The sequence below is a fragment of the Passer domesticus genome, chromosome 6 (assembly GCF_036417665.1).
Source record: "Passer domesticus isolate bPasDom1 chromosome 6, bPasDom1.hap1, whole genome shotgun sequence".
NCBI classification, from domain to species: domain Eukaryota; kingdom Metazoa; phylum Chordata; class Aves; order Passeriformes; family Passeridae; genus Passer; species Passer domesticus.
Window position 1 is genome coordinate 10,045,404 of NC_087479.1, and position 15,083 is coordinate 10,060,486.

At 37.6% G+C, this 15,083-nt stretch overlaps 1 protein-coding gene across 8 annotated transcripts in view; it reads right to left on the reverse strand.

The window, feature by feature from the left end:
* The window catches only part of KLC1 (kinesin light chain 1), a 43,441-nt gene continuing 28,358 nt past the window's right edge, over nt 1–15,083 (reverse strand). For 3 of the 8 annotated variants that reach the window (XM_064423206.1, XM_064423207.1, XM_064423205.1), the window contains exons 11-16: nt 14,982–15,049; nt 13,518–13,626; nt 11,414–11,575; nt 6,076–6,206; nt 1,477–1,543; nt 1–127 (exon numbers count right to left, since the gene is read on the reverse strand). In XM_064423206.1, coding sequence (XP_064279276.1) covers nt 62–127; nt 1,477–1,543; nt 6,076–6,206; nt 11,414–11,575; nt 13,518–13,626; nt 14,982–15,049 — 603 coding nt within the window. In that variant the 3' untranslated portion in view covers nt 1–61. Of the gene's footprint in view, nt 128–1,476; nt 1,544–6,075; nt 6,207–6,923; nt 7,552–11,413; nt 11,576–13,517; nt 13,627–14,981; nt 15,050–15,083 lie in introns of those variants that run through there. The other 5 variants (XM_064423208.1, XM_064423210.1, XM_064423209.1 and 2 more) reach the window with 5 other exon arrangements.

A 15,083-nucleotide genomic window follows, 5' to 3' on the forward strand; every position in this document is an offset into this window, starting at 1 on the left:
TTTGAAGGTCTCAGTGCTTCTTTATTCACACAGGAACATTAGCTAGCTTCTGTCCCAGATCTCAATGCGCCAGATCAGAGTGACTGACACTCAGAGCTCGCGAGTCTGTCAGACAATTATTTCGTTCCTGTGTGAAGGGGGAAAAAACAAACAAAGAAATTAAGCAGATGTCCAGATAGTTCAAGCAAACAAACAAAGTAGCAGTTTTAACACATGGGAACAAACATAGGGAACTACTGAGAACCATTCATGCTGGATAGGGGGATGCTTTCCAGAGTCCAATAAACACCTTCTCCCCCAGTTTTTAACTAGCAATAGTATGAAGTATACACACCCTTACAGTCCAGCCTAAGCCTTCCCAGAAATGCAAGAGCCCATTTATGGGAATTGCCATGGGTATCAATAGTGAAGGGACTACAGAAGTTCACAAGAAAAAACTGATTTTACTACTGGGTTGTACACACCAACAAAGAGCCCCTCCTCTGGAAGTCACACCAATTAAACAATTAAACACACCCTGGGGATCCATCCAGTCAGGGGCACCTGGGACACGGCTCTGACACCCTTGGCACTGTTGCTGCAGAGAATTGTGCTTAACCCTGGACTTGTTTTGGCTGAACTTCACCCTGAGCAAAGTTTTGCTCACACTTCCAATGACAGAGAACTCTGCAGCACATTCATCAGGGATCACACAGCTCCAACACCTTTACACCACTGGGGAGTGCAACAAGAGCCACAGCTGAGGCTTTCCTGCTGCTACTTTAGGACACATGGTGATCAAGATCCTCACCTACAGTCTTGTTAGTAGGGAAGCAATTTTATCTTCCTAAAATTAGTAGTAGTTACTGTGTTAGTAAAACACACAGCAGTGTTTAGAAGAACATTGCTCACTCATTTGACAATTTAAACAGTGATTTGTTAGGTAAAAACAGGCAATGAGGAGTAGCACTTGGGCACACCATGAACAGTTAAGCAAAATAAGGTTTTATATTAGCAGAAGCACAACACAGATCAGACAAACTTTTGAGACTGCTCCTGTGCTACCTCAGAAACAGCTGAAGTGTTTAAGGGCACCTGGTAACATACAGCAATTACAATGACAGGGCTCTATGCAATAAACAGGCTGAAGTAAAAAATATTGGGCTTTAACAGTTCTTGCATTTTTAAGTTGCTTTTACAAGAATGTAATATTCCATAAGTTTTATATCCACTGCAATAGAAGTCCAAAGTCAGAGACTGCTTGGTATCATTAAAAGCCAATGCTCTTTTCTGGCTAGACTTGAACCCTTTCTTAAAATGAATCATAATTCACAAAAGTGTCACAGAATGATGCCTTAAGCACAGCCTTCCAACACCTTACTGAAGTAGGATCTTACAATCACTGTGAGGTTGTTGGTTTATTATTTATCACACTCTTTTTATCCCAAACCCTACTAACAGTATTTATTTTTGTAAGAGTATTGTAGGGCTTCTTACTTGAAAATGATCTTCAGTAGCCTTGCCACCCATGTTAAGAACATTCAGAGAACTGGCACGCTTCATGCTGCAACCAGGACAGTGAACATGCAAGGATAAACTGATCAGAATGGCTGAAAACTACAGCTCTAAAACACAAGTACAACAACAAGCAATGCACAGAGAAGGGAGTGGGAACAATGCCTCAACACTGACCCGAGGCACAACCCTTTAAGGTAACAACTACACAAGTTCAAATATATTTGCACTCACTTCTAGTTACATATGAACCCCCCCAAAATTACAAGCTCCTCGGAGCTTAAACATTTCAGGCAACTGATTTAACTCAAAATCTCAATTTTTAAAGTGCATCAAATTAACATACACTGAGTTTTAATTAATTAATTATCAGTTTCAATTTTGTGTGGCTTCTTATAAAAGCATCAAAACATTCAAACAGTTTAGGAAAAAACATCTGAAACACGAGTTTGTTGTGTAGGCAGCATTTACCTTGAAAAAGCTACAACACAAGTTAGTTTGGTACTTTCTGCCTCATTTAGCTAAGTCTTCAGAATAAATTTTTAAAAGCATTTTAAAATGTTTTATTTTAATTACTTCAAAGTGAAAGGAAATAAGATGGTTGCTGCTGTTAACTTTGGTTGTGCTTTTGGCTTTACAACACTCCAAACAGTGGTAGCAAGCACTCTGGAATACAGTATGGAAAGCAATGGAAGAGGGGGAAAAATTCATCACCTGCCCAGGAGCTACTGACAGTCAAAATATCACAGCATTTACTGCAATCTCTGCTGCAGTTTCAAATGAGGATTAATAATTTACCTACATTTCTCAAATATACACAAAACTTAACAAAAAATATTTTGAAGTGTGCACCATGAAATTCCTGATCAGCCCAAAGATTCCTGTCATGGAATGTCTGATGCCCTTTACACCAGTGCCTGTCCATTCCTCAGAATATTCTGCATTTGCTCTAATATTTCATGAGCTCTTTAACTCTTTCAGAACTAAATGAGGGCTCTGAATACATATTTGATGAACGGGTCACAAGACAATGAGCCCTAACCCTGCAGTGCTGCCTGCAGCTTGGGACAAGCAAACTTTCCAATGCCTTCCAGTAACATGGAAAGGTTTATCCATGCAGATCACTTAGACATTAACCAGATTTTCTTTCTACTGAAGCAACACTGCTAACAGTCAAAGCACAAGTTTTAAATGCTTTGGTAAAGCAAAAGCTTAGCAGGACAATGAACCAAAACAGGAGGCAGCAGCTGCCACACAACACAGCCTGGCTGGTTCCCCCAGCACTGAATCTGGGTGTTTCCAAAGCCAGAAGCACAATTTCAAATATTTGACATGAGTGTTAGCAACAACAAAGCAAGGACTCATGCATGGTGTACACCTCTCATTTATTCAAGGAAACAGGTACAACAGGGGTTATGTATGGAAGTCAAAGTTAATCTGTAAAACAAACAAAATGTTACAGAAAACTCTCCAAAAGAACACAAAGGTTCATGGAAAACCTTTCCAGGGAAACAGAAAATCCACCAGTAAAAGTTCACATGGATATTTTAGGTTCTTGTTGAAGAATTTGCCAATTTAAAAAAAAAAATATTAACACCTGAGATACTACTTTGTTTGTGGGTTGGTCTATTATTTGTTTGGGTTTGTTTAAATCAACACTTTTAAGAACTTTTAAGTCTGGCAACTGCACTTTTAGTTCCCTCCATGTTACAAAGATGACTCCACAAAGAGTATGCAGGAATTTTTTTGGTGCATAAATAACAGCAATAATGAAAGCTTGTTTTTTCCCTTTTAGATTAGAAATCTTAACCCTTCCGCTGTGTGGTCAATATTTTTGAAGTGAAAAAATAAAGAACACTAATTAATCAAAGTTAAATTATTACAGAATTGAATTCTGAAATCTGATAAAGAACTGATACCTTGCTTCAGGTATTTCATGTTTCAAAGACCAGTTTTAAAATACTTATTTGTCAGAAAGGCATTTGCAGGATTGTAAAGAAACAATTTCCCTGATGAGTTTTCCATTTCATTCTCTTCAACCTTGTGTATCAAGTAACAACATGGACTCTAAGTCCTTTTTTCATCCTGTGAGTCAAGTACTTCTCAAGTATACTCAAGTATTTCTCAGTCAGTGCTCACACCAGCACTGTCAATTCCTATTTAGAGGAGCAGAGTATAAACAAGAGGTGTAAATCAAGTTCAAATTAAAGCCTTCCTCAAGACACAGGCAGGGAATGCACTGCTAAGGAGGGAGGCACAGAAGTGTCCTAGCTAAAGTGGCTGCCTTCACAGCAAGATGATTTATATGTGTGCAATGTCTGTATTGAAATATTCAGCTGTCAAACACAATAAAACCCAAAGGTCTGCATGGTAACAACTGAACATGCCTTCTGCTACACCTAGAGGAAGAAAAAAAAATTCTATTCACTAAAGTTTCTTCATAAAATGAAATCAAAATGATTTCTTGGAATATCAATATGTAAGCTATGCTTTATGACCTACAAAGCTGGTGTTTAATACCAGAAACTTCTGCATTTGTTATTAAAACCAGCTAATATAAATCAGGATTTTAAAACTCTTATTTATTACAAGAACAGAAATTATAGTACTTATTGTTCTATACACTGAAAGTGCCTATCTACAGAACAGCCTGTCAATGCAATACACTTACTGCAAGTTCCAAGAATAAATTATTCCTTGAGAACTGTGGTGACATGTAAAAACAAGATGATTTTGTCAGAAAGGGAAAGCAAAGAAGATGCTGCTTTGCTTTCAGCTTTGTTTCACATTAATGCCTTCACCTGAGGAAACCTCATCTGGTGCTACAGACCCCAGAGTGTAACTCATGTTAGCAGGGCAGAGGACTCTGGTCAGGGAACACAACTCAGGTGCAGACAGTAACAAGGCAGCTGAGCTCTCACAGGCACTGCAAAGCCAAATATCTTTAGTTATGTAAGCATCATTTTCTTCACCTATAAGCATGGAGTTACTTTACCTGCAGAAAGAACTAGCTATAAATACTACCGAGAATAAGGAATAAGCCTCCTGGCTCCTGTGAAACTGAAAGCCTTTCCACATCTCACAAAAATGAGGAGAAAATGCAAGTTTAGCTATGCAGCAATGTATCTATCCATACAACAATACACCTGAACTACGATGTATGAACTCTGGACAGAATTTAATAGAAAGAGAAAAGTGATGTATAAAAATGCTAATACTGAACAAAAATAAGGAAATCTCCCTTTTATTCTATTTCAGCTTGCCTTTGTTTTCCCTAAAGCATTTTACATTTACTCATTTCCTTCTTCTAATCATGTGCTCTCCCAATCTCTTATCTCAGAGGTAGTTCTTAATGATGCATCAATAAACGCGAAGGAATTTTGACTTTCAATTCTATTCAATGCCTTGAACATCAAGTGTTTAGCAGTGAAATTTTAAGTACCAACTCTTAAATTCAGATGAGGCTGAATCTCAATAGATATGCAAGGAAGCTAATTCTACATGTAGTGCTGCTGTAGTTAATGTTTTACAGCCATGAAAACAGTAAGACAAAACTTCACTGGAGCACTTCCAGAAACACAGTGAGACCCTGCCTCCAGGTCACTGTCTTAAGTAATACCATCATCATCATCATCATCTACTACATTACTCAGATTCAGCTGCTCCACCAGAAGCTACCCCAAGTTCTCCAAAATGACTGTTTTAAAGCACAAGTTCACACTGCCAGTTTTCTGACAACTAAATGAATTCTAGTTTTTCACAACAAGGGCAAAAAGCCCTGTAAAACTGACTGCAATTGTGTTGGGGGTGAGGGGAACACCCAGAAGTGCCACTATGAAAAGTAGTAGGTGCATTTTAACATTTCAACTTCTCTGCAGCAGCCAAGAAGTGATGAATGATTTTATGGATTTATTAGAAATATTATATTCAAATCCCTCATCATATGGGTAAGCTGGGAAGAGTGAGCAGTCAGACTCAGTAAATGTGGATTTTCACCAGATTTCATTGGAGCCAAAATGTCAGATGCACAACTAGGCTCAAGTTTTTCAACACTCTCCTCTGCTCTCTGACATCTGAGTCTTCCAAAAACACAAACTAAGGGGGGCTTCAGTTGGTAATTCTCTATGCTCACAGTGACATATAAAGTTATATCAAGAATATATCAAGATACTAAGCAATATCAAGAATGTTAGTTGCAGGTTTAGTGTATTCAGGCTTTTACTGTAGAAACCAGTAATATTTATTGTTCTCCACTGCTATGTGAAAAGAATAGTTTTGCAGGTAACTAACATTTATCAGTAGTTCTAAGAAGCTTTTCTAATCTTCAAGTAGGTAAAGCAGCAAAAAGAAAAAAAAATTAATAGAGTTAATTATTATAAGCAAATATAAATCCTCAGATGTCACAGAACTTACAATGGAAGTTTAAGAAGTTATTTCCTATTTTATTTTTCTTCAAGCTATAGCTGTGTGTGATATGCAGTCAGCTAAGCAGGGAAGGGACAGTGCCCTGGGAGCTACCCCAGGCTCCAGAGGGGCACAGAGCAAGGACAGCAGCACAGCCAAGAGCAGACAATGAATTACCCTGGGTTCTTTGGTTCACTGTCCCGGGCATTGCCTCCCTTCAGCTTCCTAACCAGCTTCTCACTGCTGCGCCGCAGGGAGGCGCGGAGCTTGCTAAAGGACCCACTGCGCTTTAGCGATCCAGTGCCATCCTGCAAGAAATCGAACACATGTGAAACTGCAGGAGCTGCTGCCCTCCCCAAGCCTGGCTTGAAAGCATTGCAGTGATGAATTATTACTTTTTAATTGCTATTAATATATGCTTATACTATATACATTTATACATGTAATACCGTATAGCTACAACTTTATCAAAGCAAAGGATCCTTCCAAAGTGTAACAAAGATGAAGACATGCCCAAGCCACAATTCTTCATTAATAAAGCCCCACCACAGTAGCCCAACAATTCACCACCACCACTTCATATGAGCACACCATGGTTAACAGAGTATAAACCCCAAGCAAAAGCATTCCATCAGTCTAAGAAAAAAACCATGTTTTGTTCTTTCTAAATATCTGCATTACTTGCAAACATGTTTAATTAAGCCTGAAATTCCTAAACAAAAATATTTCTGATCAGAAATACTTATAGCCAAGTTCCTGTGTTTCGTTTTTAATTTTTACCAAAAAAAAGTACACTACAATGAAATTAATTTTTCATATATTGCATTCATGTTTTACACTGCTGTGCTGACCCAGAGGAACTCGCAAGAGTGACCACAATTCTATTTTTAAATGTTTTTGCTCTTAAAAAACCCCAACAGTTTAGTAATATTAGAAGTGACCACTTCCTATTCCACAGAAAACCTATGTGATTATGAAAGAAGAGTTGAAAAAGAAAAAAGCACTACTAAGCAAAGACAGACACCTGAGTTGGAGTGAGTTTATTAGAAGTTAGAAAGACAAATACACAGATCACTGAACACCAAGATTAGTAGAGAAAAGCATAATTGCCAAAATCTCACACAAAGACTAAACAGCAATGCTACTTTAGAATAATTGTAAGTGAAGACATCCAGAGTTCCATATTGATGTTAACCATATAATAGGTCTCTAAATACATTTTAAAGCACTTGGAGAACATGCTTTACTTTTACGGGTTTGGTTTTTCTCCTGTAAAGATCACCATCATGCCATTTCAATAATGCCTTGTGTGATACTTTTAACTACCTTTATTCCATAGTGAACAGCTACTTATAAAGGTCATTGTTACTTGTTTGGTTTTTTTACTAATGTATTACACAGCAAATGGTTGTAATAACATTTGGTATGACTAGATACATATCTGGCAAAGCTACACAGGTACAGAAATAGAAAACCAAAAACGACACCAGCACTGAAGGAATGGCCAGTTTACAGGGAAGTGTAGCTCTGACAAGAATCTTAAGGGGTTTGCTAAAACACAGCAGTCAGTACTGAAGAGAGAAGTTAAAGCTTGAAGATGGTGCACGCCCGTCATGCAGGAGACAGTATAAGAATCACAAAAGGCATCTAGGCCTGTCAGAAACGGAGAGAGAAAAACTGAATGAAACTGTTGGGAAAAATTCAACAGTTTTCAATTTTGAACAGTTAGTTTACAGTATTTCTAGGTCATGTTCAAAACTTTTTTTTTTACAGTAACTATTTGGACAGCCCTTAAGTATGAAGTGCAGGCCCTTGCAATTACCAGAACCTACATCTTGTTGCAGTTTCACCTACATCACTGAGATGGGACTGACAAATGAGCATGACTGATGCTGTGCATTCAAGTTAGAATTTGTATCAAATACAAAACACCTTTAACAAGAAATAACTTCGCTATTACATTTCATAAACAAAAAAAAAAAAGAGATTTTTTTTCAGCTGACATTAACACAACAAAAAAAGGAAAAAAAATAAAAAAGAAAAAATAATAAGAGCAAAGTGCATTCATTTCAGCTTTAACTTCTGTCAGGAATTTGCCTTGAAACAAAAGTGCAAGAAGAAAGAGGTCTTCACCTAACCTCCAGACAAAATTCTCATCATTCCCTTAAGGAACTAGAATCCAACTGGCTTGGGTCAGTTCACTTTCACAAGTATTTTTAGAACATACCTGTGTTTGTGTCTATATATATAATCTGAGTGGAATTTTCTCTACTGTCCCTAATGTAGTGAGGGGCAGCTGAAACAATGCACCTTTAAAATAAACTGTGGTTCAACTTGCACACTTTTCATTCTTTGTGCAAGTACAGAGACCATTACTGACAGGTTCATGAGAGCCTTTACTTATAACAACTGGAATGAACAGTAATTAAAATTATCCTTGGAAATGGCAAAATGCCCTGCTACCAAGGGATTAGAAGATCTAAATCTTCTAATGTTCTGAAACATAAATTTATGTTTCAAATTAATTGCATATGTTGTTCACACTTAAAGACAGACTTCAGCTTTGCAAGATTGAATAAACTGAAGTCTAAATTCCAGCTAGGAGTATTAGATCAGTGAAAAGGCTAATTATTCCTGTGGTTTGCAGTCAGCAATACTGGAGCAGTCAAAATGATCCAAAGGCAAAGCAAATTTAGTAAGTATGGAGTGTAACTCTATATAGTAAACCTAACTAGAAAAGTAGGAATAAGCAGACAAGCTTTTGGGTACTTCAAATCTAAAACAAAAATATCAAACTCCTAAGTTAAACACTGACTGCTTGATTAACAAAACACTTCTAAAAAAGTGTTAAAGGATTAAAAAAAAAAAACACATTCCTGATTACAGAGGAAACAAAAACCAAACTCACATGCTGTTTTTATGGCCAAGTTTAATTGCCAATTTTTATGTCATTCAGAATGAGAATCACCTTATTACTGCTGCTTACACCTCCCCACCATCTCCTGTACTTTGTCTGCCACAACACCCCTCTGTCTGGCACTTATTTGAACAGGAGTAACTCTCCTCTGTGGCAGTGAAATCCATAGTTCTCCCTTCACACCTGGAAGTGCATTACATGCCCAAAAGCCTGTCTCTCTGAAGCATATGGCTTGGAGTTAGGAAAAGATAATTCCTCACACTACAAACATTATAATAAGTAGCACAAGGATTTTCATCTGTCCCACAGCAGGCTGCCAGATCAGTTAAAAAAATGCCAGTTACAGGTACTCACTGTTATTTTTTATATAAAAGTGTAGTACAGAGATCCAAATCTTGGCCTTCCCACCTTACATTTTTAAGAACAAGTACTTCCTTGCATTTTCAAGTACATTCTGTTCACTTTAATCATGAACTTGAAAACTGACATGTAAAGGTGCACTATTAACACCTCACTTAAATGTGTCTGTTTTAATAGTTACTAGCTGATTTACTTCAATAGATATTTCTGTTCTTTTGTAAGAGTGTAAGATATTACATCAAAGCCTGCAATGCTTATTATGGATTACATTATATATGGAAGGCCCTTAATTACATTTTCTGAGAGAATTTTGTTTGAGTTTGTCCCTCTGCATACTCCACCTATTCTCTCAGAGTCAGCTTGACCACTTCAAAAGAATTTAAATGGAAAAGGCCTCTCTTCAGGTTCTGCAGACACAAATAAAAGCTCCTACACCACTATGAATCAGAGTATTTTGTCTGGAGGGAACACACAAGGGTAAAAAAACTACACAATATAAAGAAGAGGAAAGAACATCACTGAGATAGAAACACTTGCAGGGGGAGGGAGAGAGAGTGGCCCACTTCACGTAGAACATGTAATGCAAAATACCTTCTCTTAAGAGGGGCAAAAAAGGAAATAACGAAGATGAGAATGAAGCAATGCCACTTCAGCACACTAAATATGAAGTTTGCTTACCCTCAGATGTCAAAATTTAGGTTTTCAGACCAGCAAATTTTACCACTGAGTTTGATTCAAATATTGACCTAGAAATACTGTCTATTGCTTTTCCCCAGGAGTCCCTTTCCATCCAAACCCTGCATGCATTAATGTCTACAACAGAAAAAAGTTTAATTCATTTAGAATATACAGTCATGCAAAGTATAGTGAAAATTAAGGGAGGAGTACAGTACACAGTTCTAATGCTGAATGGGCAAAATGAGAATTAAAAAGAGAGTTATTCAACCTGACTATGGCTTTATTAATGATGCAGTATTAATTCACAATAGATGCTGATTGATTGTCTTGGCACTGAGAACACCAATGCCAAGAAAACAGTAATAAAGAGACAAAAGCAAAGATGGAAAGAACATTCTCCTTTAAGACTAAAGCACTACATGTTTTCTCAAGGTTGCTTAGGAATGCTAAGCTTTGTCTGATGTGGCTTACAAAAAGATGGGGAGAAAAAGATTGCTATTGTAAGAGAACTGAAGCTCCAGAACACTCAATATTGCAAAGTAGGCTACTTCCCCTCCCATACAGCAAAAGCAACACCACTTTTATCATCTAAGAGAGTATTTTCAGCAGAACTGCAGCTGGGAGTTAGTTAAGAGTGCACAATGTATCCCATTGCCAGCAATGGGATAAAGCATGGGAAAGCTGGTGACAGAAGCAAACTACATTAGCCAGGTAATGACTGAAAGCTTGCACTGTCCTTCAAATTAAAGGAAAACAATGGTTAGAAAAATGTACATGTAATCACATTATATATATATATATATATAATATATGTTATGTTTTTACTTTATGACAATCAGTGTAACACAGGGAAGCCAATATATGGGAAACAAATAGGAACAAGCCCTGGCTCCAGGCAAATTTTAATATGGGAAAGTCATGAAGTCACCATCACATTGTTATGTGATGGCACTGCCTCTTAAAATGGACTTTACAGCAGTTTGGAAAGCTGTGTTCCATCCTCCAGCAAGCAGGGTAAGGAGGAAATTTAAATTATTTTGGTGTTGGACTGGTCATTTTAATTAACTCTGAAACTGCTAACACTCAGTATATTTCCACAGCAAATGTTTTTTGCGATTCCAACTGATGGAGTATTTTTAAAATAAACACTTAAATTACAAGCAAATACGGCACCAAAAGGAAAAGCAAAAGTGAGTTAATTGCAAGAATATTTCTACCAGTAAAAACAAACCACTGACAAGCAATTGTACACCAGACCACAACCAGGACACTCAATCAGCATTACACAACTTGGCCTTAGATACAACTGCTTGGGATTCTTGCAGAAATGTCACCATTCAGGACTGCAACACAAAGGATGTCTTAAAATATTGTTTTAAAATACTATGAGTTTTTTAGCATTATGATAGACAAAATGTTACTCTTCGTTTCTTAATTGATTCTGCAAAATTAAAAAATACAAGGTGGATGAAGCAGGAGACTCCTGGGAGCACAGCAGGCTGGTGAGCTGTTAGGTGATGAGCTCCTAGGCTATTCTGTGCAACTGTGTACTGTACTTACCCCGTTCCACTCTACGCTCATACTCACTTCCTCGCCGCCATCAGGGCCACTCTCGTACTTTACCACATCCACGTTGAGGCTCTCCCTGCTCCGCCGCTTCTCCATGCTCTCAGGGTCATTCAGCACCTCGGCCACCCTCTGTTTGTGAGCATTGTCAAGACCCTGAGAATTGGACAGAATGGGAGGAGGCTTTACCTTGTTACAAGCTCTGCTAAGCTACAGCTTACACACGACAAAGGCGCTGAGCAAGGAGTAAAACCAACCCACAGTTCCATCAGCCCAGTTCTGCTTTCAGAGAGCAGCTGAGTTTCCCTAAGTTGCAAGGACCAACACAGCATGCAGTGAACAGTTTAGCAGTTTGAGAATTCACTGACTTGCCTTTCCTATCACTTGTCCAGGCCTTGTGGTGTTCATGTCACTTACCCGAAGCAATCTGTCAATCAGCTAAATATTTAAGCAATTTGCAGATCATCAACCATCAATATAATTCTAAAGTTTTCCACCCATCAAATGGTGCAGTTTTCACCTGCCTTTGGAGAGGTGTCTGGATATCTAATACTTCAGAAACAGGTTGTGTTATTTAAAAATACTGACATAGAACACCTGGCATTAATGTAATTTTCCTTCAGAAAGAAATGACATAGACTAGAAACTTGTGATGAATATACTAAATATATGCTCAATATATTTAATTTGTGTTAAAGTATGCCTATTAATTATAAAATGATCTTTTAAGTATCTTAGAAGTGCTAAAGTATCTTCTACAAAAACACAGCACTAAAGGCAAGATCTTTAACACAGAAACTAGATAATATCAAAACTCAAATAATCTTTATTTTCAGTTTTGTCTTCTTTATAATAAATCTACTCCACATCATAACCGGTATTTGCTGACAGGAAGAGATCCCAGATGAATGCCTTATACTTTACAAAATATTCAGCATCTTCTACACTACAGCACTAGCAGCAAATGCAGCAGGGATATGTGTGGCAAATCCATAAAGCCAACCACAATACAGAAAGTGAAAAGGATGCCCAAGTTCTTAAAAGTGCATGAATAAGCATGAAAGATGTTTTAGTGGCATGGACATGTCAGGTTCTTGTTCCCATGTAGCTGTTTCTCCCTAAGTGAAGAGCATTACTTGAATGACCCAGAATAAAAAGGTAGTGTTAAATGCCTCTGCAACACAGCATTGTCTCCTACACATCTAAATCTAGGAGTATATATACTGCCATATATTGTGGATTAATGGAATAGGTGGTAGATGATGCACAGTGAAATTCTGAAGCATCCTTAAAAATAAAGAGTCAGCAGCAAGCTTCTAGAAAAAATACAAGTCTTATTTATTCTCATATTTAAAAAATGAAATTAAAATTGAACATTCATGATGCTTGTTTACTTGTATTTTCCTACTTTTCTTTCCATTTTAACACCAACTGACAACCCATGTTTTTTTGCCCAGTCTTAGACTTAAAAGTGTCTTATAAATGTCACTTATCAAACTATCCAAAATAGAAAAAAAAGCCAATCAACCCACAACAAACCCCACCTCTCTTCTACCTTTTAAGAGAAGAAAGATTACTTGAACAGTAGATCTGAGAGCACAAAGAGAGTACATCACAAGAAAGTCCCCACTGAAACTGTAATATCTATCCCATTAGTTTACAGAATAACAAAAGGTTTCTGTTAGTCAGTTGTATAAAGCAACTGAACATTTTTAATTCTGACAGCTCCTTATTAAAAATAGAACAGCATGACTGGCAAAGGAGATCTCCAGCAGAACCTCCCCATTTTCCCCCAGCTACAGTCTGTTTCCCAGGACAAGCAGCCAATTAATTGAGGACTGCTGGCCAACACAATGTTTTCTGCTCTTTCATTTTCCACATAATTTCACCCCCAGTTAGAATCATGTCCCCAGTACATGGTGCCACTGCCCTAACAATTAACCAAACTGCAAGTGTTAAGATGTATCAGTTTATCACCAGTTCAGTCTGAAATTAGAGGGTGACCAGGCACTGAAAGCTTCTATATTCTGCATACAGAAGTTGAAAATCTGCATGACCACGATGCAGAAACATCATTCAGGTGAATTTGAATACTTGCCTGTTTACGAGATCTCATTGCTGCCTCTTCTAATGTTTCAGCAGCTTCAAATTTGCCCTGTCGTCTGTAAAGTGCCCCAAGGTTCTTTAAAGTAGTTGTTACTGTTGGACTATTGAAAGAAAAGAAAAATAACTTGATGTAAAGTATATACTCATACAGTAAACTCCTCTCAATTCACTAATAAAAGCTTAAATTAAGACAGTGTTTATCATATTTTTGTAGTAATTTATTCTCACTTGAAATGCACGATACTGTACTTCATGTACACAGAATAACCTGCTGACCCCTCTCAAAGTCCATCAATGTCTCTGTGCCTAGCCAACACCCCTGAAACTGGAATGCCAAAACCTTGTGCTCCTCAAGGTGAAAATTTAGCTCTAGATGAGTGTATCCAACTGAATAATTGTGCAGCTTCCAAAAAAATGCTTATTCATGCATAGAGAGACCATTAGAGAGACCACATGTAGCATGTGTTAGTCACAAAAGTAATTAACAGCTTCTTTCATCAGCTTTTACTTAACACCTATTTGAAGTTTCTATGCATTCTAATGTGCTTGAACAAAAGCAAAAAAATTGCCCATTTCATTAACAAGTCTCACAAAAGAGACATTTTTGTTTCAATGGCACAAAATTAGCTCAATCATAGTATTTTTGAGTGAAGTTTTGCTCCACTAACAACAGAGAAAAGATCTTATGCATTAGAATGAACAAGTACCAATGAAAAACCAATAAAATATATTGTACACAGAACTCAGGACAGAGGAAAAAAAGAGATTTCAACAGTGCAAGCTTGCTGATTCTTGTGAAACATGAGCATTTGAATACTCAATAAACAAAAAATTCTCACTGACTATCAGTACTAGTTGCAGATTTTTTCATACATTGCACCACCTACATGTTAAAAAAGCTGCAGTGGAACAAAATTCAAGGAAACAACAAAAAAAATTCACCAACTATAATCCAAGTTGAAATCCTCGTTTCTCTCCTTTCACTTCAAAGAATTACATTGTCATTCACACAACTATAATCTTGAAAATTTAGAAACTCAAGTAATGCTTAGTTGTGGCAGTTTAGCTTTGATTTCTTGTGCCAGCTAGGTAACTAGAGGTGCAGTTATTTGCAGTCTCATTTCTGGCCCTCTCCAGAGGCCCTGCAGGGGCAGGGAGGGCAGACGTGCCACGGAGTGGAATAGAGGGAAAGGTGACCCACGCTGCCACTGAAGGACTGCCAAGAACACAAGTGGTGCAATTTCATGTCACTGGATCTAACCAGCCTCGAGTAAAAGCAGCCTCAGGACTCGAAAACTGCTGCTGTATTCCTGAAAACCACTTTGAGCCTGAAATTTGTAATACTTTCATTTTTATAGTCCTAACCGAGGAGTTGCTTTAGTTCCATTTTTAAAAATGCTTCAATCTGAGACACTGAGTATTAATGAGTTGTGTGTCCTGTAAAGAAGTTACTCACCTATCAACTTTGCAAGCTTTGTACCAGCCTCCATACTCTCCAAAAGATGTGCCATCTTTTTGCTTTCCCTAGAACAAAGGTATAGTTGAAAAAAATATCTGA